Below are 27271 nucleotides of genomic sequence, written 5' to 3'. Positions count from 1 at the left end.
TCAGTTGAGGATCTGACTCTTGGTTTCAACTTGGGTTGCAATCTCAGGGTGGTGAGATCGAGCCTCACGTCAGGCTCCACACTTAGAGCGGAGTCTGCTTGGGTTTCAGCCTCTGCCCCATCCTCTCCCTCTCAAATAAATAAATAAATAAATCTTTTTAAAAAATGCATCATAGGCTTATTTTTATGCTAAAAATTAAACTGATATTTACAAAGCATATATCTTTGTCCTTAATACCATCCCTCTAACAAGTTTCTATTCAACTACTGGTTCTGCTACCTTAAACTCCTCTAATCCTGAACAGGTGCAGTTGGATGATGACTAATGACTTGCAACAGGAAACCTGTGATTTGTCGATGCAAAAAGAGAATGACAGTATCACATTATTATATATGATGGAGCTCAAATAAATTGATAATTTAAAATAGTGGTATCTGATTTTTGACAGTTTCATAAATTTGAATATATATATATACACATGTTACATGTACATATTTATGATACATACAAGCTTATGATGGATTTTTCTTTCATCAAATGTTCTTTTTGAAAATAGCGACTTAATGTACTGCTGTTCAAAAGGAAATTAAATTCAATTTACTAGTTTATACTTAGCAATGTTATCCAAATGAAGTTTTTGGAAGTGCCAATGGAAGGACACCTACAGACATTAATTGGAAACATCTTATTGCCTACGTCCCACAGATTTCCAAGTTTTTTTCAGAGAATATATAAATAATTAAAATGGCTTCTTCAGTGAGCTAGCTAGTCAGCTCAGGGGGAAAATGACCACACCAGCCTCTTTCCTAGCTACCAGCTAAGTCAACTGCAATTCAAAAAAAACTTCCCAGGGAAAAAAAAAAAAAAAGGTTGAATGTAGAGCTAAAAAGAAGACACCACACAGTCCAGGACTAACATTAGGTTACATTCTAATAAAATATCTGGACTTCAGGAAAAAGAACCCTTTGGGACTTTAAATATCACTCATTTAAAAGTGAGGAAAAAGTCAAGCTGGTTTTGGATTTTTCCACTAAAACATTCAGTACTAAAAGACAGTGAAATGCCTACAAAGTTTTTAAAGAAGATAAAACCCCAATATTTTGCAACCAACCAAACTGTTTTTTCAAGAGTCCAACTATAAAAACAACAACAGATTTGAACTTCAGCCTGAATGTTATTGCAATTTCATATATATCCACACACTGATTCACTTCAATAAATACTTTCCATAGTCTTTGCATTGTAATCTTAGTTGAATCTCAAATTCTACCTTATTGGGAATTCTGTTTTCCAAGAATAGACTTATTTTTTTTTAATTTTTTTATTGTTATGTTAATCCCCATACATTACATCATTAGTTTTAGATATAGTGTTCCATGATTCATTGTTTGTGCATAACACCCAGTGCTCCATGCAGAACGTGCCCTCCTCAATACCCATCACCAGGCTAACCCATCCTCCCACCCCCCTCCCCTCTAGAACCCTCAGTTTGTTTTTCAGAGTCCATTGTCTCTCATGGTAAGAATAGACTTATTTTTAAAGGGAATTCATTTCACATGTTTGCAGTATTTGGACCTAAAATCTCTGATGCTTTATAACATTTATTCAGAGTGAGACGTGCAATGACAGAATTCTAGAGCTAAAGAAATACATACATTCCTCTTTTAGAGCATTTTTTTCTCAAAAGTAGTGAAGGATTAGGGGAACTACACAGGGGAGATTTTTAAAAAGAAAACACTGTCACTTCTGTTTCCCCCTGACCTTAACTCCCTGCCTCCAAATGACAGTCACTGTTTAGTGAGATGCAGTGTCATTATTCAGTTGTTGAAATGGGGTGGGGGGTGGGGAGGAAGTGGCAGGTTTCTCAACCACTTCTGGGATTAATTAGCAAAAAGAAAGTAAGACCTGAGAGCTGAGTGATTTCTCGGCATCATGGTATTTACAGGTAGAGCTGGGTCTCTTGACTCCTGACTGCTTCCACTCTATCACACTCGTATTCAGTAACTTCAGAAAAGATGGGCTAACCAGAATTGCAGTTATCTATAAGGCTGTTTTGGTACCTCTTGCTGCTCACCAACACATACCATGAATAAAATTAACTGCTCCCTCCTCTACAGTCCTAGAACACTGTCCATAAAGCTAGTATAGCTCATAAGTGCTAATGCATAAGTTTATGCATAGCTATTATTCCCCTACCCCGAATGAGATGTGAGATAGAACAAAACATGTTCATTTTTGTTTTCCCAATGCCTAACACAGTTCCTTCCACCTACTGATTTTCATCAAATATTTCTGGGATTGAATTCAACCCATTATATTGCTATACTCAAAAATCATATTAAGGTTCCAGTACAAATGACTCAAATATATCATAGACAATTACATTATAAAGTTCAGTTTAAATTGAATTCTTAAAGGAGATCTCTCTGCAGGCTATTCTAACTAATTTATGACATTTTTCAAAGTATACTAAATCATAAGGTATCATTTCCATTAATTACCTTGACTGCTCTCTTCCTTTCATGAAAACATTAATCATTCTTTACATCTTTACTCTTACATCTTTCATAAAGACCAATTCATCTTACATTAAATTTTCAAACCATCTTAATTCCATCAATACCTTTTGCATTCCACAATATAAATGTAATTCCCCTCTTTTTTCATACTTAGTATGATTGTTGATTATAGTCACTATATTATTGCAAATGTACACAGATATGTAAATAACGAAAAATAGGAAGAAACCATGCACGCTGAACCATTTCAGAGGTTATCTCTGAGGACAGCAATGAAAGTAAGCCCATGTAATCAAAGAAGACTTTAACGTTGTGCCCTGTATGTCTTCATGGAATGAACCTTTCAGACCAGAAAAGAAAGACAAGGAGCCAAAAGAAAGAAAACAGAAGCCATAGTTCCTGACATCACTCATAAGGCTTAGCTGAACATCTAGCTCTTTAGTTCTCTTTCTGATTGTGTAGACTGGAGTGGATTTATGTTACTAGCCATCTAAAGAACCTGTCCAAGTCTGTAGTCAAGAGTACGCTTCCCTTAGCTGGAATGATACGTCTCTTCACCCCCTACATCCCTATTGGCATCCTACGTCTCCACCCACGTAACTTCCTACTATCATAGTAAACAGAAAATGGAAAACTTAAGTGAAAACAACCCTTCCATTTCCCCAAATTTCATATTCTAGTTAATGATATAAAGGCAGAAAACCTTCATTGTACATACCCTGTTCAAAGCTGCTAGGACCAGTTTATGAATATCATTCTTGAAACACTGTTTTTTAACCATATTTAGCCTCTGTTGATATTCAGTATCTTCCCTGGATTCTTCTGGCATGCCTAAATAAATAAATAAATAAATAAATAAATAAATAAATAATAAATTCTCATAAAGATTTAAGCTGAGCAGATTGTCACTTTGTAGAAATGATCATAATTAACCTAACAATACATACACATGTTGCTCTTTTTTCTAATGCATAGTTCCTTATCAAACAACCCTTATCTTTAAGGAATTTATAAAAACAATTTATCATTGAATATAAAATAAATACAGCGAGTGTGGCTGTTTACTGAATTTAAGGATAATTGGGCGATGGGCATTAAGGAAGGCACTTGATATAATGAGCACTGGGTGTTATTTGCAACTGATGAATCACCAAATTCTATCTCTGAAGCTAATAAAAAAATGTTTAAATAAAAAAAGAGAAAAATAAATAAATAAATATAGTAGCACAAAGTTACTCCGTGGAGAAATTTTCTGTAGCAAACAATATCTTTTTTGTTCAAATAAGCTGTACTCATACAGAAGTTAAAAGATTTTTATGCAACAATAGACAACTTGAGAAAAGCTCAGTTATTTGGATTACAACAGAAAAAGGTCAGATATGAAATGCAGACAGAAAAGAAAAAAAGATTTTAGTTTCAGCATTATGATGGTAAAGAGTATGTAGTTTTGTTAAAAGTGCTCTAAGGCTGTCTACTAGTGTTAAGTTACTTAAAGGAAACACATTCCTTATTAAGCTACCTGGTAACAAAACTATCTTAAAACTTGGAAAAACAGGAAGTCAAAAAATATTGGTTATAGAATAGAATATATAAAACAATTATTATGAATGAATGAGGTCTCCAAAACCTGTGACTATAAAAATGATTAATAAATAATTCTTTATCATCTTTCACTTCAAACATTTGTATTAACATGAACTATAAACTGGCTGCATATAGAGCTTTTCATCTACCCAACAAAAAAAGCTTGAAGGTTACCTATATCCCAGAGGTGCTGCTACATGTTGGGAATTCCACAATGAACAACAAAGGCTGGATGGATCACCACCCTCCTGGAGCTTTCAGTCCTCGTTTTAAAATGTATTCAAACCGGCTCAGACATTCACTACAGCTGTATGACCTTGGGCAAGTCACTTAAATTCTCTGTGTCTTATTTTCAGTAACCAAGCCCACGTTAATTTCTGAAACTGCCCGTTGCATCCCAAGCAGACATAACCACTAAGAGCAGGCCTGCTGAGTAGTGAAAACTTCAGCACATGTAATGAGTCTTAATAAACATCCTTCTTACATTAAGACCAAATGAACATTACCATAAATTTCATCTCTGGTCTTTATTATATCACTTGACTTTCTACTGTCCATAGTAGATATAACTTCCTTTCCATGTAACAGTCCTTTAAAATGTATGTACTGCAAACTTTTTGAGGGCAGGATCCATAGCCTAATCATCTCCAGATCACCAAGAGTTTCAAGCATAGTGCTTTAGATATAACAGTTGTTCAATATATGTTTGTTGCACAAATGTATATTTAAAGTGCCTACTCTGAAGTCAGGCTGCATAGTTTGAAAATCTGGCTCCATTATATAAGTTGTGACCTTAAAATCTCTACATCTCAATGCCTCTACATCTCAGCATTGAGATGCCTCAGTTTTATCATCTGTAAAATGGCACACACACACAAAGCAGTATCTGCCTTATGGGTTGCTGTGAGAATTTTAAAAAGTTTATATACATAAAGCACTTTGAATAATGCCTGACACCTCCAAATTGTTCAGTTTTATTGTTATTAACTACAAATGAATGTGCTGTATTACAATTTTCATATCATCCTAAGTCATCTCCAGATTAAACAAATTCAGTTTCTCTAATTGTTCTTCTGGATGTGGTTTTATACTCACAATCAACTTCCTCTATACACTTCCCAATTTGCACAAGTCCCTTCTTAAACAATTTTACATTATTTCCACTAGAACCGATAAAGGTCAAGAAAAAACCAATGAAATGATATTTTATTAAAATAACTGTGGCTTTATTATTATTTTATCAAAGCCACAGAGTCAATCACTCCAGTAACTTATTGTTATAAAAAAGAGAAGAAATTGAAAAGTACTAGATTGAAAGAAACTTAAGAGACATAATACCATATGTGATATATGACCCTGAATTGGATACTGAATTATATAACTTTGTTATAATATGCACCTTTGTTACAATTAAGAATATCTGAATATGATCTAGTTAATAAATGAATTTAGATAGTATAAGCACCTACCTCAACATGTTCAAACCAGAATCATAATCAACCTCAAAACTACCGGGGTACTGATACTATAGTTACTCATTGATATACAGAATGGTAAGATATAGTATAGCACAGAATGGTGCAATATAGGATAGCATGGTGTGGTATGGTAATACAGTATGGTAGAATAGAATAAAGTAGATGGTTAACAATAAAGAAATGTATTTACATACTAGTATGTTTATAAATGTGTCAATTAATATGTGTTTCCACACAAGAAAAATAATCCTAAAGTTATAAAATTGTTTTCAAGGGTACTCGTTTAATACATCTAAGCATCATTATAAAAAACATCATTTATCATTTACATGCATCATTTCAAATATCTAAAGATTATTGACTATCAATATTGCTTCAGGGTCAATCTAAGAACAACAGAAGAAAAGAAATATTATATTCAAAATTTGCTTTTGAACTGAGAGAGTATTATTTTATTAACTAACAGATTTGGTTCTGAATGTTTTCTGCTTATCTTAAAAACTCAAATCTACCCTCAAAAGATTAAGGCTGACACCTTTAAGGATAATCAAAATGGTTCCATTTTGTTTTGTCTTTTACAATCTACAAAGTTCAAAAAAAAACTTGTAATAATATTTTCAAGCAAAATTATGTCTGTTAACTTATACCTTAAAAGTTGCCTGACAACTCTGAATAGCACATCATGATTCAATTCAAAATATATTAATCGAAGAGCTATTTTAGTTCAACATACCAGGGGATTTAAAAAAAACAAAAAGATGACTGAAGAAAGCCCTCTCCTTGAAAAAAAAAAACGTATATTCCTGTACTGAGTATACTTTTATTCTTAGAACCATAAAATACCAATATGATTACAGACAGTGGTAGATTTAGGAAGATTTCATTTAAAAAGGACACACACACACACACAAATTGGGCTTTAAGAGAATTAGGAATTTTACCGAACAACAAGTAATTCCATCCCTGATATTCAGTGGTCAATAAGTCCTGTCAAATCTATCTCCTCCCCATCTCTCAGATCCACCCTCCCCTCTGGTTCCATTGCTGGGTGCCCACCATGTCTCATCTGACTATCGTGGCTGCCAACACAATCTCCCTGGAGGAAGCTTTTGCCCTGACAGTCATCCTCCACGGCACAGTGTTATTGTTATAAATGGCAGATTTGGTCATGACACTACAGTTTTTATAAACACCTTTAATAAATTTGAACTGACTTCTGTTATAAAAGCACACACTGCTCATTGTGCTCAAGCGCTTGACTTCACGCCTCTGCCAGCCGTTTCCCGTTCACCCTCAGACACCAATCTCCTCACACGCCACACTTCACTCACCCCAGACCGCGGGCACGCTCTCCTTCTGCCTGTCATATCCTGCCCAGCCTTTCTACCAGCTCAGTTTCATACACCCTTCAACTTCAAATATCTCAGGCGTGACCTACTCCTTCGAATACATTACTTGTGTCTTCACCAATATCCTCAGAGCCTTTTATGTAAACCTATGGTTGTAACAGCTCCCCTCACACTGTCTGGTCTTTATGCATTCGCATATCTGTCTACCTCGAAGCTCCTGTGCCTTTTCCATGCATTTGTCATAACTGTGCAGCCCTCACAATGTTTAGAACATAAGAGGTACTTAATATATGTTGAATGCATGGAGGAGCATGTGTTTTAAAGGGGATTTGGAGGACAAACAAGGTCACAAGAGAGGTTAAGTAGGAGCTAAAGGCGAAAAGATAGACGCTGTTGAGGTTAATGAGTAAAAGCCATGAGGTTCTATTTGAGAAAGATTAATTCAACTACAGAGTAAAAGAAGGCCTGAAAAGAGCAAAAGAGAAAGTGTGAATACTAGTTAGCTATTTTTATAGCTCAGACAAGAAACAAAACAACTTGGAAGGCAACAGAAATTGAAGAGAATTATCAGAGTGGACACTCTCTTTGGAGGTAAAGCTCTATACTTTATACTACAGTGATTTCTTGTGTAAGTAAGTTATTGAATTTTCTTATAAGTGAATCTGACTCTTCCACACATCTTTTTCCTCTCTTTTTATTTTTGGATTAGCGGGAAGATTTGCAGTTGGTTGGGAGAAACGGGTCCTTTAATTTTTGCCTAGGAAGTTGATATTTCACAAAAAGTCAGAAAATCCATTAAAATTGCCATCCCTTCCCATATCTATTATGTAACTTACCTGGAACTATAAAATGTAAAACAGCTCTTAGTGCCTCCAGCTGCACTGATAAGGATGCCTCGTGACTTTTCATAACTGTTATTATTTTGGGGGCCACTGCTGCCATCGTATCCAGGGTCGCGTTGCTGGAGACAGAACATCGAAATGCTTATGAAAAGTACAACCTGATTCCACTGTACAAACACCAAGTTGAAACAAGTACAGGAAAACAGAACCATTCTATTTTATCAGAAAAAAGGCTGTATGAAAATGCATTTGCATTCAGTCATATGAGCATATATATTTTAATTATTACTTAATTAAACTCTGGCTTCAAGAAGTAGAATTCATCGCAACCTGGGAATTCTTTTATTTAGTTTCACAAAACACAACTTCCTTCCGACCTACACACGGGTCACTGGCAACAACCCTGAGAAGTAGGTGTTATTGTCAGAAAAGTAGGCATTTTCCAGATGAGGAGTTTAGGCTGACGGAGGTTACGTATCAAGGTCCTATCACTAGAAGGTGAGAGAGTCAGGACTGGCACGCCAACCTGTCTGAGCCCTGAGGTCAGGGTGCTTTACTGCATACCAACCTGCCTCTTCCAAATTAACACCCCTGGACTTACTATTCAGTATTTTTAATCAGTTTAATTTGCATTAAAATCAGTCTCTCTAAGGTGTTATAGCTATTCTTTCTTTGCCATATGAAGAAATGCCACTTGACTAGACTTAGTGGGTACTACAAACTTTAAAAGAGGTACGCCTGGCTTCAGGTAACAGTGCCCTGTTAACTGAAACCTGGGCCTATCCAAACCTTGTCCTCTCTCTATTCCACAGAAATAGTGTCACTGTTTGGGTTGCTTCATTCTGCTGTTATAATTATGCCCACTTTTGTGCACAAACTTGAGCACAGGGGCTGGAATTTGAGGGGAAGAGTGCTAGTTTGAGCCCTTGGCAATCTGAGGTGAAGGCATGTTGACTTGGCATTTAGCAGGTGGTGTACCGCGCATGCTGACTCAGGCAGGAGAGCGGCTGGACTGTGAATTTGGGACCCACAGGCTGATGGCATCGTGTGTGACAGGGACGTGGCTGGTTTTGCTTTTAATTTCTGTTTTTCTGGGAAACTCGATCTCTCCTTCTATTCTAAATATTTGGATAAAAGGAGTGTGCTAGGCTGAGAACATCAACAAGCACATCAAAGAACATACAGCATGATTCTGGTTAGTAAAAAAACAAACCCAGGAAGAATAAAACAAGATGAAATCAGAGAGGGAGACAAACCATAAGAGCCTCTTAAGCCTAGGGAACAAACTGAGGGTTGGTGGAGGGGAGGCAGGTGGGGGGGATGGGGTAGCTGGGTGATGGGCATGAAGGACGGCACGTGATGGAATCAGCACTGGGTGTTATATGCAACTGATGAATCACTGAACTCTACCTCTGAAACTAATGATAACACTATATGTTAATTAATTGAATTTAAATTAAAAAAAGGAAACCCCCCCCCAAAAAAAACCTTGTCCTCGCTTCACATGGTTCTGTGGTCCCTGTAATACAACCCCTCTCGTCCACCTGTAGGTCCCAGGTTAAACACATGCCCTCCTTGTAGCTTCCCTTGTTTGTCATTCCACCTCATTCACTCCCCTCTAACCGCTGTGCCCCTCACACATTCCCGCTGTTACATTCTCACCCAGTATCGTGAACTATCTGTGTACACATCAGTCTCCCCCACTGGACAATGAGTTCTTTAGTCGCGGGCACGGGGTCCTCGTTAACTTGGATCCCCAGGACTAAAACTTTACATATTTTACATATGAGGGAACAGCCAGGAGCACAGATTGCACACAATCTACAGAATCTTAAACTGTAGATTATTCCACCTTGTTTTTGTCTCACTCATAAAGGTTCACACACTCCCAGGACCATGAAAATCGCCATTGGAGATAAACTTTGCACTCAAATATTCAAGGACAACATTTAAATAAAAGAAACATGACTCAAAGATATGATATATATTAACATAAATAGATTAGCTGGACCGATATTAAAAACAATATAACCCTATTCCTTAAAAGCCTACAGATGTACTACATAGTTGACCATGCCATATTTATTCATATTTAATAACAGTATTAATGATAATAGCTGTGATTTACTGAGTGCTTAAAATGTACAGGCATTATCCTAACTTTGTAAAAATCAACTGATTTAAAACTTACATTATAAACTTACAACTTATGAGGTTATTACTATTATCCCTCTTTACCAATGAGTAACCTGATGTTTAAAGATCAAATAGTTGGCTCAAATTAGTTGGAAAGCCAGGACACAAAATAACTTTTTACTGCAACATTTGTGCCACTTATCATTTCTTTTGAAAATTTTGAATTTACTCAGACTACGCCAAAGTTACTTCACATTCTCAGGCCTAACAAAATGCAAAAAGGCACCGAGCCTACGCTGCAGCGAGCACCTTCTGTATGTAAATCAGTTTTGGTCTTTTAAACAGGTTTGTTTTTTTTTTAAGCCAGGAGTTCTGCCTCCCCACACTCACCCCTCCACTCCCCACCCTACCCTGTCATCCACCCCCAGAGCAGAAAGAGAAGACAAAGTTAATTCAAACGAAAGAATAATAATAAATATTAGTTGTGAAAAAAGCAACAATTAGAAGCCACACGCTGATTTTATCTCATATAAATTTCACACATAATAATTCGAAAAACCGTTTAAGGTTACATGCTGTATAACTGCCATTTTTCAAAACGTACTCCATACCAAGCACAGAGTACAAAAGCCAGCCTTCAACATGTTTCTATGATCCCTATCATCCTTTTCAATAGCTGGATAAAATAAGTCTGTGGTATCAGTGAGATGAAATTATATTCCACAATGTTTCAATCTGCATCTGTCTTATGCTTTTCTTCTAATTCTTAGAAATATGTTTGAAATATTGATATTCTACCAGGCCCAAGAGTATATATTTGGCATAAGTCCATGAATCTATATTACCTTCCTTCAAAGAGATGATTTAGCATTTTACAGCCACTTTCAGCAACTTCAGGAGAATGTATATGCTTCTGCATTAACTCCAATACATTCAGGTATATTCCTTTTGACAACAGGATTTTTCTGAAATTAACTATAAAAATTTTTTAATGTTACTCATAGAAATGAAACAACATTTTCATAATTTCACAGTAAGACACAGAATGTTAAGATAATCCAAATTCATAGAAAAGTATATACAAGTACTTATGGAAGTTATATTTCATTGTAACTTAAAGATCATTAATGTTTATTTCTTTAAAATATACACCACTTCAAAGTTTTCACATTTATTAACATTTAGGTTGAGGTTTTGATTTTTAAGGTTTTACTCATAGAGTGAGTTGACTGGTACTAATATAATCCCATCCTTGTGAAAGAAGTGTGTCTGCAGAAAAATGTTTTAAAATAATGCTCTCCAAGATAAGAACGAAAGTTACATTTCATTCTAATATTTATAACAGCTTCACAAAATAACTGCACTTACAGAGAGCTAAGACTTGCTAGGTATGCTAGACACTAGTGAGCTGTGAATCAGTTACAGGTGCACGTAGAACTGACCACCTCTCAGCTCTTGGGAAGCGGGGGCAGTGGGGTGGGACAAGGCCTGGGACCACGCTGGGCTGCCTTCAGCCTTGAGCTACCTTCTCCATTTATCCCAGGGGACTGTACAAACATTATTCTTTCTATGTATGCCATCATTTGCAAAGGGATAGAAAGCACTTATAGAGAGAATAATTACATAATTTCACAAAGTAATGACAAAGCTTAAGAAATACAGATATGGGGGTGCCTGGGTGGCTCAGTCAGTTAAGCATCTGCCTTCAGCTCAGGCTCAGGTCATGAACCCAGTGTCCTGGGATCGGGCCCCATGTTGAGCTGCCTGCTCAGCAGGGAGTCTACTTCTCCCTCTCCTTCTCCCTCTACCCCTCCCCCTGCTCGCGCTCTCTCTCTGTCCCTCTCTCTCTCTCTCAAATAAATAATTTCTTTTCTTAAAAAAAAAGAAATACAGATATTCTTTACAACTGACTTCACACTCTATGTGAGAAAGTAACTATATCCCAACGATTACAGAATATTTTTTTTCTTTGTAATAGACTTCTTTCGCTAAATGCAAATTCATTATCTTGAAGTTTCCATATAAATATCAATTGTCTTGAAGACTCTATATAAGTATCAATTCTAACATTACACACTGTAATTCAACACTCTGAAAGTGGCAGGAAATGAAACTGAGAAAGTGTTAACTTAAGTACCACCGAGGGTCCCAACTTTGGATGGCTCAACTTATGATTTTTCAGCCTTGTGATGGTGTGAAAGTGATACACATACAGTAGAAACCATACTTCAAATTTTGAATTTTGATCTCTTCCTGGACTAACGATATGTGGTATGATACTCTTTCTTGATATTGGGCAGTGGCAGCGAGCCACAAAATTACGAGTGAATAAACAATACATTTAACAAACACTCTCTACTTCTTCATTCTGTTTTTCACTTTCAGTACACTATTCAATAAATTACATGAGATAGTCAACACTCTAGTATAAAATAGACTTTGTGTTAGATGATTTTGCCCAATTGTAGGCTAATGTAAGTCTTCTGAGCACACTTCAGTTCAGCTAGGCTAAATTATGATGTTCAGTAGTTTAGGTGTATTAAACGCATTTTCAACTTTCAACATTTTCAACCTACAATGGGTTTATCGGACATAACCCCATCCTAAGTCAAGAAAGAGCTGTATTTTGTGTGTGTTTTTTTAAAGATTTTTTATTTATTTATTTGGGGGGGGAAGGTCAGAGGGAGAAGCAGACTCCCTGATGAGTCTGGGGAGCCCGATGCAGAACTCAATCCCAGGACTCCAGGATCATGACCTGAGCCGAAGGCAGTCGCTTAACCAACTGAGCCACCCTCAAATTGGGAAAGGAAGAAATGATAGAAAATAGGGAAAACTCAGAAATAAGTGGAATTGATGTACACATTCTAAAATACTGCCAAAATCTGAAAAACTCATACCTTTCAAAGACACCCAGAATATCACAGATTAAAATATAATAAGTTGGTTATTTTGCTTGGTTATGTCAGAAGTTTTAAGAACCCCTCCTAAAGTGGCTAAATTATAACCTAGGGAATACTTTAAAAGATAGAAGTCCCTCTAGACTGGCAGTTCTCAAACTGCAGAGAGCATCAGTGCCACCGGGAGGGCCTGTTGAAAAAGAGATTGCTGGGTCCCGAACCCAGAGTTTGTGATTCAGCGGGTCTGAATGGGGTCCTAGAATTTACATTTTTAACAAGTTCCCTGGAGATGTTACTGTTCCAGGGACCACAGATTAAGAACCACTGTCCCGGATATTAACTTAACTTTTGACTTAAAAATTAAAAATTGAGAATAGAAATTTCATCAAACACTGGACCTAGAAGAAATTACATCATGGAGTCACTTCAGAGTTTATAAAACATTTTAGACATCTTATCTCATTTACCGTATATCTACACAATACCCCCGACCTCTTCCACTCCATTTTAGCAATCAATTACCTGCTTTAAAGAGCCAATAATAATATGCAACTTCCTTCAGCTCTTCAGTCAATATTCACCTTCTTTCCTGGTTGCCTTATCACCATTTTATCTCCTCCGACCCCTAACACATATCCTCCTTCTTTGCTTCATTTTTTTTTTCATAGCTACCTCACATATCATATATTTTATTTAGCCTTACTATCTGTCTTCCCGTCACTAGAGTTTAAGCTCCCTGAACCTGGGAGTATTCTATTTAACTGATATATCCCAAGTGCCTAGATCATTGTCTGGCAGCAGCTCAATAAACATTAACTGAATTAATTGATTAAGTGAGGAAAACGTCACATAGGATGTTCAAGCTTTGGCCTGGGTAACACCATGGCAGAAACCAGTTCTTCTGCCTGCCAGTCCAGTCATTTTTCTAGAAAACCACATCCAGCCCTGCATACCCAATGTTTCCAAGTGTCTTTCAATGAGAAGTTGCCTACAGAGGTTGGTGACTGAGCTGCTCAGTTCTTAATATTCTCCTGTGGCAGAACTCCAAGAACAATACAAGGGATCTGAGTACAGTTTACCCAGCAGGTGGCCAAGAACAAAGAGGTAAGGAACCAGGAAGAGCAGGGCACTGATTCTGAACAAAGAAATCAAGGTTGACGCCAAACGTAACTAATCCTCAAACACTAGTTATTTTGTTGGCATATCAAAGATTTCCATGGGGTAAAAAACTACAGCACCAACACAATATGTGTACATGGTCAAGGTTGCTCTTCTCTCCTAGATGTGTCACACAAAAGCAACCAAGTCTGGTCCTCATTTTCAGGAATGAGGTCCTATCCAGGCCTCAGCACAGTAGAAGATGGGAGATTTAAGGACAGCAATTCCCTTTTCTACCACTCCTACTCTGACTCATCCTCCCAGAGGGCAACCCCTGTCTGTCTGTAAGGGCTCTTGCCCACTCAAGTGTTTTATTAAAGTGCCATCTGAGAGGTAGAGTGAGAAAGGAGGAAAAGGAAGAAGAAATTATTTTCCTCGTGATTTGACTTAAATAACAGCATTGAGAAACATGCATGGAGTGGTTTCTTGATTCCTTTCACTCTATGCAGGTTCTCTACTAACAGGTGGTGCTAGCACTGGTCTTTGTTTCTGGCTTTGTGTGTTTTTCTCTCTTTTGCTCCCTCCAAAAATATCCTGCAAGACCTGCCAAGTCCCAATGCCTTTCTGATGAGTTTTCTCCCAAGATTTTCCGGCAGTATTTCCTGTTCATGGGGGCCTGGAATCTGAACAGCCAGAGCCTCAATTTTAAAACTCAGAATCTTTCCAAAGATATAATAGCCATTTTTGTCTCCTTAATAATGGAAAGCTATAAGACTTACACGTAAAGGGCAATTTTACCAGATTTTAAAATGGTGAATATCTCTCCACCCACTGCATTATCTAGACAGTGTTCCTTAAAAAAATAACAGGAACAGTATATTAAAGAAAATGGAAAAAAGTGACCATTTGGTACCAAAAAAAAAAAAAAAAATCCCACTCAACACAAGGTAAAAGTCCATCAACGAGAAACTGGTTCATAAAATAGGATCTAGGTGTACACTGGGAAACTACATGGCCATTAAAAATGTAAATATGAAATTTTACATTTATCAGCACCAAAAATGAAACATGTAAAATCTGCTTTTAAAATTATTAATATTATCCCATTTTGGCAAAAAATAGAAAATATATAGTATATGTCACATGTGAGTACACACATAGAAATTCAGGAAAAAATCAAAATGTTTATTTTCTTCTTTATCCTTTTGCCTATATATAAATATCTCTATATATCAGATACATAGATCTACATATTTGAATTTTTATAACATATTGTCTTTATAATTAAAACAATACAAAGTGTGTTTCCTCGTATTAAAAAATGGTGCACCCCTTACCATTTTGTTCTAACAGAGTTGACAATGCATTTGCAGATGCCTGGAAGACTTCTTTTGATGAAGAATGCATCAGCATGGAGAGCATCACTTCCCTATGAGCTGGGAACCTTTCACAAATTCAATCACAATATTACTGGTAATCTTTTTGATAATTAGTTCAAATATTCATGTATCATTATCTAATCTCTCTAACAACAAATAAAGGCTTATAAACATTTCATGCCACCTCCACTTACAAGAGTGAATTATAAACAGTTTTATATTTAAAAGATAGTTCAAATCCACTGAATACTAATAAATCAGTATTTCTCTGTTTCTTCAAAGTTGATAAGCAGTAGGGGGGGAAAGACTCAGCAAATATATAAGGAGGTATTAAGAGTAAAAAGATAAAGTGAGAAAAAGAAGATAATGGAAACAAGAAAAAAAATGAAAATCATAAAGGAGCATCATGAGTTTTAAAAGTGTAGAACATAATATATTTTCTTTTAATAGTATATTTATTTTAAAGTTCTCTTATGGATATTGAGGAATGAGTGTGCTATGAGCTGAAATTTATAAACTGCACCATGAACCTAACCTCTTAAAAAGACTACTCAAAGTGGATTAGGATGCTGGTTTAACATACAGTTTTCAAAAGAATTACTGTTTCCTTTCAAAATGGAGATGTATAATTAAATGGCATCTGTGTTATTAATTCTCTCCTGGTTGGCAATGGATCATGATACAAACAGATTTTCAGGATTTGAGATATAGACTATTACTATTTAAGTTTCCAAGATAAGTCATTCAAAAGTCATCAAAAGCAAGAGCATACCCAGAGCAAACATAAGCATTTCCATAAAGCACAAAGGCTCATGGGCATGAAACAACTCTGATATACACAAAACTCCTGTTTACAGTTTGTGTCTTTGAGAAAGAGGACTGGTCTTATGAAGCCTGAATTACACTCCTGCAGAATGCCTCCTCAAGAGCTGACACCTACAAATAACCCTCTCAGGAGAAGACAGGTCAACAATGCCACATCAAGTGAGGAATCACTAAGGAGGCCTCTGACCACATTGCATTCATGATATTGACAACCTGCTAACTAGTCACGGCAACAGAAAAGGTCACAGATGACTCTGCCATCTCTGTCACCTGAGATTAATTAACATAGCATTTTTAAATGATCAGCTAGAAAATTGAAAGTTCTTTTCTCAATGATTCATAATTTCTGAATGACTCTTGATTCCAAATTATTGGGCAATAACTCTCAAACACATCAGGGATCAAAATATTATGTACACTCTACTATTTTGTGGCAGCACTTGAAACATATATGCCTATATCAAAAATATTTCTAACAATAAAAGTTACACAGTATTTTATATGGATTGATTAAAAATGTAATTAAAATTTTCTATCATATAAAATCAAAACTACTGACTGGCCATCTTCATCTCCAATCTTCTCATGTAAACTGTTTTGGTACATAAGGAGATTGTTAAGGGCCCAGCATGCAGCTTCCTGGATCAGGGGAGAAAAAAGAAACCTGTCAAAACATAAATTAATGAACAAACATAATTTTGAATAACTATAATATTTATGAAAGAGTACAACCTGCACATGCTTATTCTTTCTATGCCATGTTAATGCTTTGTAACAGGCTTCCAACCAGAACAATTTATCTTCTTCCTCATCATCAGTCTCCGAATTCTCATTCTTTTCCTCTAAATCTTGATTTAAGAAAATGGTCTCAGCTTGAAAAAATGTAAATATATGACTTACTTACAGTTTGAATGACCAACATGAAGTGCATACTTTGAAACATTATGAACAAAGTGAGGTATTCCTTAGTTGTGGCCTTAGTTCATTATAAAGACTTTTTCAAATATATTACACACCTCAGAATACTGCTATTCCATCAAATGAGGAAGAGAGTACCAAACAAACCTAATAGATTAGAGGAAGATTAACTGAGATTAGCTGCCCAATAACAAAGCTAAACCAAGGATGTATTTACTCATGTACGAAGTGGGAATGGTATACTTATCACAACTGTTAGTTCCCTTGAAAGTATCTTCTATTAGAAAATGAATTACATTAGGACAGAAAAGCCAATTAATGATACGTTCTCTACATATGACTTTCTTGTTATAACGATGTCTTGTTATAATGTTCACATTCAAGATCAAATGCAGCTATAAAAATTTCCTTTTGAGTACAGTTACTTACTGAGGAGCGCTAAACAGCTGAGTGCTGCAATCTGTAACGTGGCGTTCTCTGAATATCGCCGCACGGCTTTCACCACAAACTCATGTACCTCATTTAATACCAGAATATTAAAAAAATTACCTAAAAGGTAAGTGAGATACTAGCTGAATTCTCATCCATGGAACTTAAATTACCTTGAGTTATACAACAGTATTTATATCAATAAATATGAAAAGTGAATACTTTAATGACATTAAGATATATATTAATTTAATTAAAATAGCTTAATATAATTGCATAAAGGTTTGAAAATTTATTTCATGAAGTCATTTAATTATCTTACTTAGACAAAGGAACTGACTGAGCAAAAATAGTGGTATGTTTGGGTTACATTAATTTTGTGTTCTTTCACTCCCTCTCATGTCATTATCATATAAAACAATGAGGTATCTGTTATGCATGGCTTTTGTACAAAACAGCTTGATTTTCTAAAGATGAGGGAGAAAACCTCCCTTGTGATTAAATGCTTTTGCCGAACCCTTCTTTCACTTAAAGGAATGCTGCTCAGAAAACTCATTGGCATGCATCATTTACTTGATCTTATCTGTGATGATCTTAGAAAAAAAAAAATAAGAGAATATTTCACCCCCTCTAACCCAAACCAGGAAGAAGTCTCACCCCTTTCTACATTCACTTTTCTGAGAATCAACACATCATCCAAAAATCTAAATCCTTATGAGGAAGGAATTTGTAAATGATATTCCACATGTATGTGCCTCCTTCCATTTAAGCTTATTTGTAACTCTCTAACAGTCACCAGTTCCCTTCTAGAAGTAAGAATGAGGGGCGCCTGGTTGGCTCAGTTATGATCAGGTCATGATCTGGGATCAAGACCTTTGTCGGCTCCCTGCTCAGCGGGGAGTCTGCTTCGCCCTCTCCCTCTGCCTCTTCCGCAGCTCGTGCGCTCACTCTCTCTCTCTCTTAAATAAATAAATAAAATCTTTAAAAAAAGAAGAACACTCCTATTTAGCTACAAGTGTAATTAAATGAACCCTGAGACACAAAGCCAGGATTGGAAAAGATCCTATATTATGAAAAGCCTAAAGCCCACACTAAATATTAATCAACGGCTTCAAAATCAAAAGGCAGTTTAATTAGGTATAGCTCTTCTCTGGGGCGCCTGGCTGGCTCAGTCAGTTAAGCGTCTGCCTTCGGCTCAGGTCATGATCCCAGGGTCCTGGGATCAAGCCCCACATCGGGCTCCCTGCTCAGCGGGGAGCCTGCTTCTCCCTCTCCCTCTGCTGTGCCCTCTGCTTGTGCTCTCTCTCTCTCTGTCAAATAAATAAACAAAAATCTTTAAAAAAAAGTTAGGTATAGCTCTTCTTTATCAACACCTTCTTATGTTCTTGCCTCTTTCACATTCCCCCACTAAGCAGACATACTCCCCGCCCTTAGAGGTCTGTAGTCTTGGAAAGTCATTTCAGAGGATTCTCTTCTACTTTTACCAATTTATCTAAACTTGCGTTGTCCCTTCACCTTCTTTTTCCCTACCATGCCATTGCCAACAACCACTCTACCATTGACCAACTGTGTGACTCTGGGCAAATACCAGTGAGACCGGCCTTCTCTTACTTTCAGACAATTTATATGAAAATACATAGCAAATTATATAAGGCTTTAAATGCATTAACCCCATAATTAGGTTACATAATTTGACAAAATGCTAAATAATTATTCATTGACTTTGGGTTTTTATTTTAATTAGGAAGAGAAAGTTAAGCTTCTTCTGGAACAGTAACAAGGCAATAAATTCTCTAGCCACGAAATGGGACAGATAATAATCTGTTAAGAGATAAATGAGGAAGAAAAGAAAAGCATCCTTATCTGAAGATCGAGTTAATGGCTTTTTAATACTGGATGGTGTTAACTCTATAGAGAAAGCAGGGAAAAGCAGCAGCCCGGAGTAGCTTTACCAGCACTGGTAATGACTTAAGTTGGTTGGGGCATTCTTCTGCTTTGTGCTTCACATTTTCTACATGTTAGGCTTATTCTTTTGTATGTACCAACTATTGATATAGTTATACTTTAAATATACCACTAACAATAAGATGAGACTTCTCTTTCATTACGCACATCAATTTTTGCCACTGCTTTTAAAATTCTAACCATGGCAGAACAGTTTGCTATTTTACAATATTTCTATCCAATGTATGTCAATATGCTACTTATCAACACACAACATACATATGCTATATATATTTGCATCATATAGACCACGATAATAAGTTAACCAAGAATTATAACTCACCTAATGTAAGCCTATGGAGCAAGCAACAACTCACTTCTTGAATTTTTTCATTGACAGGGAATGCTTTCATGGCTTCTACCACAATGTTGTAACACCTGACGTTGCCACTCATGAGGACTTCAACATTATTGCCTAAATTTAAAGAAATAATAATTATCCAAAGGTAATAAAAGGTAACAATTTCCCACTTGAAATATACATACAAAAACATCTTGTACATTTTGTGAATATATGCCAGCAAAAAGGCTATACTTCCAAATTTAAATATCATGTTCTATCAAATAGCTGTAAAAAACACTATGCTCATTGCTCATATAATAGGATTTAGACTCTTCTCTAGCATTAAGGGGAAATTGCTTTACTCCTGCTTCTTCACTTACAAACAAACAAAATAAAGGGATAATTGAGAGTGCTTTTATGTAAGCCTAAAAATGTAATGTCTTGGCCATAAGTTTTCAAATAAATGCATTTGGGGCCTATTTCCTAATGAGGCACTAACTCCATTGGATAACACCTTTTACATTGTTCCTTTTTCTCAAACCAACGGAAGGAAAATCAAAATCTTGTCACATAACAGAACAGCTAAAATCAACTATGACTTATTTCCTGCCCATTCCAGAAGGGCAGCAGAAAAGCAGACGTGTCCTGGGCATCAAATTCAAGCTTCCTGAGGCTCTGAGATAGAAGGGGAGAAGTGGGGGGGGGGGGAAGCAGGGCACAGATGACTAAGGGACAAACACAGGTGAACCAGAAAGAAAGGAAGGAATCTACTGGGAAAGGCAGTCAGTCAACAGAAAGAGCGAGTATATGAACCCACGTGGAGAAAACAAATTTGCATTTCTGAATGAAATGTTGACTATTATTAAAACAAACCAAAAAAAAAAAAAAAAAAAGATGTTTGCAAAAAATTTTTCTGTGTTTTTTGGCATAACCAAACTAACCAACTGTTTCTCCAAAAATATATTTTTAATTTTTAAGTCGTATTTTAAGGAGCATTGAATATAGGAAAACATGTTCTGATAAAAGGAAATGGCTTCTGAGAATAATTATCTGCTTTTACTCAGAATAGCAGACATGATTTGCCCTAAGACTCAGAAGCAAACATCTTTCAATTAGAATCAGTGTTTAAAACATTTCATTTTTCTTATTTTTAGTTGCTACTTTCTTTGACCTTTGCATTCTGAATCAACACATTCTTCACTGCAGTTATGTCAGATGGGGGTGGAAAACAATGAATTTCAAAGCACCCAGCCCAAAACAAATAAATAAATGTATAAATATAACTGAGGAAAGGTAAAATGAAAAATATATTTGGTTTGTTGACAGTGGATGACTCAGAAATTTTGAAGTATGTCCATTCTCTATTATAGTGCAACTCCATCTACTTTCAAATGTTCAATTTCCCATGGATAAGAAAATGATGGATTTTATGACAATCATAAGAGCATCCTTTCACAATGGGATCGGGTTTTTACTGAAGACTCACATCAGATTTCCATGTCTGAAACCATGTTGCATATTATATATACCATACTACAGTACACATGTAGGAAATATAAATTATGTAATAACACTGTCGATATTTTTACACTTACTACATACCAGGTACTAGTCTGCATTTTTCAAGTTATTTAACCATTTAATCCTCACAACTTCGCATGTGTGAAGATGAAAACATCACTAGATAAATGCGTGTGCATATCCTGCATGAAATGCTCATGTGCACTTACAAAACAAAAGTAGTAGATTCAGAAGCATGATTTTAGCCCATTAGCAGTCACTGGTAATATACACAGCAAATTAATTTCTTCTTATTTGTACTTTTTTTGTGATAGAAGTGCCTAGATTTCAAAGCATCAAGAAAATGCTAAAGTTCAAACTTCATCCTGTGGCTTTTCAAGCCTTTCAAGATCTGCTTATGTTTCCAGCTTCATCACACTGACTCTTATCAAGCCCTGCCCCCACCTCCCTTAAATAACACAAAAGCAGACACTCAGGGCTGGACATATGCATAGGTGTGCGTGCATACACACATGCACATACACACACAAACACACACTCTTAAGTACACAGTTTACTGAACTACTTTTATCTTCTTTTTTAATTAATTATTATTTCTTTTAATTTAAATTCAATTAATTAACATATAGTGTATTATTAGTTTCAGAGGTAGAGTTCAGTGATTCATCAGTTGTATATAACACCCAGTACTCATTACATCACGGGCGCTCCTTAATGTCCATCACCCAGTTACCCCATCGCCCCACCCACCTCCCCTCCAGCAACCCTCAGTTTGTTTCCTATGATTAAGAGTCTCTTAGGATTTGTCTCCCTCTCAGATTTTGTCTTGTTTTATTTTTCCCTTCCTTTCCCTATGATCTTCTGTTTTGTTTCTTAAATTCACATATGAGTGAGATCATATGATAATTGTCTTTCTCTGATTGACTCATTTCACTTAGCATAATTCCCTCTAGTTCCCTCCACGTCGTTGCAAATGGCAAGATTTCTTTTTGTGTATGTGGCTACATAGTATTCCATTGTATATATATACCACATCTTCTTTATCCATTCATCTGTTGATGGACATCTGGGCTCTTTCCACAGTTTAGCTATTGTGGACATTGCTGCCATAAACATTGGGGTGCACGTACCCCTTCAGATCACTACATTTGTATCTTTGGGGTAAATACCTAGTAGTGCAATTGCTGAGTCATAGGGTAGCTCTATTTTCAACTTTCTGAGGAACCTCCATACTGTTTTCCAGAGTGGCTGCACCAGCTGCATTCCCACCAACAGTGTAGGAGGGTTCCCCTTTCTCCGCATCCTCACCAACATCCGTTGTTCCGTCTTGTTAATTTTAGCCATTCTGACTGGTGTGAGGTGGTATCTCATTGTGGTTTTGATTTGTATTTCCCTGATGCCAAGGGATGTGGAGCACTTTTTCATGTTTCTGTTGGCCATTTGTATGGCTTCTTTGGAGAAATGTCTCTTCATGTCTTCCACCCATTTCTTGATTGGATTCTTTGTTCTTTGGGTGTCAAGTTTGATAAGTTCTTTATAGTTTTTGGACACTAGCTACTTTCATCTTCTTGAATGCACTATGCTCTCTCTTGCTCCAGGATCCTGATACTTAACGATGTTCACTGCCTGAGACACTCTGCCTGCACTTCACCTCAGACATCCCTACACACAAAGCTCTCATCATTAAAGTCTCTACTAAGAGACTTTGCCTCCCTTCTTGTTTTTCTCATAACCCCAGGTACTTCTGCCAATACCTGCCTTATAATACGCTGTCATCACCTATATTATCTATATCTGGCATGGTAGCATGGGCTCTGAGGAGGCAAGAAGCATGTCTACGTTTTCTGCTACTGTTTCCCAGCGCCAAGTGTTGCAGTACAGTATCAATAAATAAAAATTAATTAAATTAATAAATAAATAAACAGGATTCCCATCTGCAAGTTTTTACATAATAAAAAATATTTTTAAATGCGCTCAGAAAGGACATAAATTGTAATTTTTCATATACAAAAAAGAAATCATGCACATGGGGTACTTACAAGGAATTGCTAGGGAATGTAAACAGTGCAGGACATGAAGCACAATTTCCTCTTCATCTTTAAAATTTTTTAATGCATTGAGCAAGATCATATAATCTTTATTCTCAACAAATTCGGTCAGTTGCTCCTCTGAAACTAGAAAAATGAAAGACAAAATACTGAAAAAGCTTAAAGATGATATAAAATTTTAATTACTTAAAAATATAATATTCATGTCAATTATATGAGACACAGTAATTACAATAGACATAAAGTTAAAGATGCGTATTTCAGCCAAACTCTTCTTAAGAATTCTATAATGGGAAAAAAGCTACTGAGATTAAAAGAATTTCTTTTTGATCTGTATTAGTTTAGTGTTTTAAAATGTAAAAGTGCTAGTGACCAAATAATTCTCAGAAAAACAAAATTACTTATAATTTCCTTTGGGAAACTGACCAATGACTAATAAAGATGGCCTACTGCAAGTGACTATATCAATACTTAAAAAGGAGTGGTCAGGGCGCCTGGGTGGCTCAGTTGGTTAAGCGACTGCCTTCGGCTCAGGTCATGATCCTGGAGTCCCTGGATCGAGTCCCGCATCGGGCTCCCTGCTCGGCAGGGAGCCTGCTTCACCCTCTGACCCTCCCCCCTCTCATGTGCTCTCTCTCTCTCATTCTCTCTGTCTTAAATAAATAAATAAAAAATCTTTAAAAAAAAAAAAAAAAAAAAAGGAGTGGTCAATGGTACACTGTTTAAAAGCAGCCCAGTTCAAGAGGGGTGAACTTTAGCAAATGACAAGTAATTAGACTTTGAAGTACTCTGTCTCAATGATCTTGATTTCATCAGAGATTATTATTAATTTTCATAATTAAAGTCTTTTTAATCAAGCCAGTGAGTTCCATTTGGAGTCATTTTATTGGGTGGGTAGCTCAAAAAACATGTATACAAATCTGGTTTTTCTAGCCTGAGCATAGCACAGACAAAAACGCCGGAAAACGTGGCACTCTATGATCAGCATTACTTTTTTGTTTTTCAACTTGATACCAATGGTCTGTATAAAATGATGTGAAATTGGTTAGGTTCTTCAAATAAGTGAGGAGTATCATGGAACTTTCTCATTTTATTGAGCAGTTTCCACAGTATACTTTCAAATTTTGAAAATTCACTTTACACGTCCCAGTAAGTCCCAGAGAACTTGATAGTCCTAAAAAACTCAGAAATTTTTCTGCTCTATATTTAATCAAAATACTGTCAGTACTGACAATATTTCTATTGAAAGAGCTTCCTTTTAACATTCCCTGGTCCTTCTCCATATGTCCTGGATGGGTCCCACAATGCTCATCAGAGAGCTCTTCTTCCATCAACAAGAATGTGCCCTTAAACTGCAACATAGAAGATAACAGACCTCTGAGACATTGGAACCTCAAACTCAATTCTGCCCAGCTCTTATCAAAAGCTCAGTTGCAAGATAAAACATTTATAGAAGATAACCCGAAAGACATGCAGTTCCTTGATTCCCCACTCACAGTAAACCCTCTTCTCTGCCAAGCCTGATCATCAGAGAGCTGGGTTCCAGGCCCATGCTGTTCTGACACTTGACAGAGTCTCTTTCACTGAAATACACTTTGTACTCCTTATAAAACGTGTGTACTTTATCATCTCATCCAGGGAAACCCAAGAGAGTATTTTACCAGGTTTCCCATGACGCAGATCCCTTCTCCTGATAAATGGGTTTATTTTTATCTCAAGTAACTTTGTAACAGGCAACGTTTAACGCTTCTTTGCCTGATAGGAAGGAGAGAGCCAGATTTCTGGTCCATGCCTTGACAAGTATACAGGACCTGAAGTCACTAGTAAATTTAACCAGACTTTACATTATTTTCCCTTCACACATTTCCTCATCCACTTTTTTCTCTAGTGTACTATAAATATCTATAAGCTGTTTAAAGTCTTTTTGAAATGAGACAAGAATTAAATAGTAGATGTTGATCTATTCCATTCCTGGAGATGCCAGAAACTCGGGTGGCAAACTGACATAGACACAGAACCCACATAAGTTATTCTTATCCTAAACCTCCAGCACTATTGGTTCTCATAATGATGCAGAAGGAGCTCTCAAAAAATGGTGGTAAATTGAACTACAGTGGTGGTAACCAGCTGTGTGCCCACAGGCAGGTTGCTCATGTCACCTCTCTCATCTATACCCTCATCAAGTCAGTGGAAGGACTAATGGTTCCAACCAACTCCAAAATTACATGATAATCTCTGTTATCAATCTTAGTCCCATGAGATAAAATACATATTTGTCTTTTTCCTAAGGGACACTCTGCAAACCTTCTGGTTCTTTATACAGAGTCTTCAACAATTTCTAAAATCCCTGGAGATGACTCAACATCATAAATCCAAATTTAATCTATGCTTTAACTTTACAGTTTTATTTTTTCTTTCTTAACACCTACACATCCAGTTTGCAAAGTGAACCATAAGTCTTGTTAAGCAATGGAAGAAAGTCTACTACAATTGCATAATTTATAACCCATGAATGAAATTCATTCCACAAAACAATATTTCTGAATTAACCCCATTATTTATCCTTGACTGATAGCCCCCACTTCTTCATAAATAGTAAAATTTTAGATACCTTATTATCATAACTATATTCTACTTTTCCATTGCTTCTTTTATAAATATGAAAATAGAGAATCTGACATTTTTAAATACCTCTTTCAAACAGCACACGTAAAGCTTTGCATCCAAGTTTCTGGACTTCGTCATTGGCTGAAAATGCGCGCATGGCATCAAAAATTAACATGAAAATATCACTTTCTTCATCCAGTATCAGCAAAGTGATTTTGCCTATTTTGAAAAGAACAATATGCCCCAGATAAATAGCTGTTTCAACATTTAGTATGTTGATTTTTACATGAGGACTATGAATGGTTTGTGGACTCTACTTCCTGATAAACCACTTAATTACCCCAGATGTTAGACCTATCAAGCTCTACGATCTAAGTGAAATAAATTCCCAGTACACTTAACTATAACTCTGTGATTCCTAATCAATACCTGTAGCCAAGGTCTTTTGCTCTAAACTCCTGAAACGTATTTCTATCTGCCTCTTAGGCAACACCATCTGAATATTCCATGGGCACCCTATATCTAGCCTTCTTCTGTTCCCTGTCTTCTTCAGTGATACCATCATCCAAGTTACCCAAGAGAAACTACCAAGTCATCTTCCTTCTTCCATCCTCCCTCTCTCTTCGCACAGTCTGCTCAACCAAGGAATTAACTCATTACCAAGTCCTTCAAGTCTATCTTCTAACTAATTTTGAAAATTCCCTTTGAAGTAGCAGCCCCCCCCCCCCCCCCCCCCCGCCATTCCTATTGCATTCAGAACCTCATCATCTCTCACTTGGAATGCAAACACAATTGTTTAATGCTCTGCCTGGCCCAAATCCCTCCCTAACTAATTTATCCCCTGCATTATATTTCTAACACCAATGTGCTCCTATATATCCCTTTCTGAAATCTTCTAAAGTCTTTTCATATTGTTCAGTCTGTCCAACAAGACCCTTCACAAACTGACTTCATGTATCTCCTCAGCCTCACTCCCTCCATGCACTGTCTCCACTCCAAACATACTAAACTCCCTACTCATGACTTAACATTTTCTTTGATAACCCTTCACACTTGCACTAGCTGTATAGAATGCCCTCCCACTCCAAACATATTCCTGCCATAATTCGAGAAATAACCACAAATGGCACCTACTCTGTCAATAAAAACAATAGTACTGGAATAGGAGTGGTAGTAATAATAAATACATGTCTAGCACGTAATGTGTCTTACACCGGTTGAAGCAGCTCACTCCAACACATGTAAAAACCCACCACGACCCCATAATGTAGGCGCAATCCCCATTTTAGAGATAAGAAAACTAAAGCACATAAAGGTTAAGTGACCCAAGTGACTTTGTCCAAGTTCCAACAAC

The 27271-nt window shown here is 36.5% G+C and overlaps 1 protein-coding gene across 2 annotated transcripts in view; it reads right to left on the bottom strand.

Moving 5' to 3' along the window:
- The window catches only part of LRRK2 (leucine rich repeat kinase 2), a 140198-nt gene that overhangs the window by 102189 nt on the left and 10738 nt on the right, over positions 1–27271 (bottom strand). The window contains exons 5-14 of one of the 2 annotated variants that reach the window (XM_032432646.1): positions 26002–26136; positions 23302–23436; positions 19742–19873; positions 17455–17574; positions 16840–16979; positions 16667–16746; positions 15241–15347; positions 10754–10883; positions 7767–7891; positions 3238–3350 (exon numbers count right to left, since the gene is read on the bottom strand). In XM_032432646.1, the coding sequence (XP_032288537.1) occupies positions 3238–3350; positions 7767–7891; positions 10754–10883; positions 15241–15347; positions 16667–16746; positions 16840–16979; positions 17455–17574; positions 19742–19873; positions 23302–23436; positions 26002–26136 (1217 nt within the window). The remainder of the gene's footprint in view (positions 1–3237; positions 3351–7766; positions 7892–10753; positions 10884–15240; positions 15348–16666; positions 16747–16839; positions 16980–17454; positions 17575–19741; positions 19874–23301; positions 23437–26001; positions 26137–27271) is intronic. The other variant, XM_032432647.1, reaches the window with a different exon arrangement.

The sequence above is a fragment of the Phoca vitulina genome, unplaced genomic scaffold (genome assembly GCF_004348235.1).
Source record: "Phoca vitulina isolate PV1807 unplaced genomic scaffold, GSC_HSeal_1.0 scaffold49, whole genome shotgun sequence".
In the NCBI taxonomy this organism is placed as follows: domain Eukaryota; kingdom Metazoa; phylum Chordata; class Mammalia; order Carnivora; family Phocidae; genus Phoca; species Phoca vitulina.
Note: the sequence above shows the minus strand (reverse complement) of the source record. Positions and strands in the feature narration are given on the sequence as shown.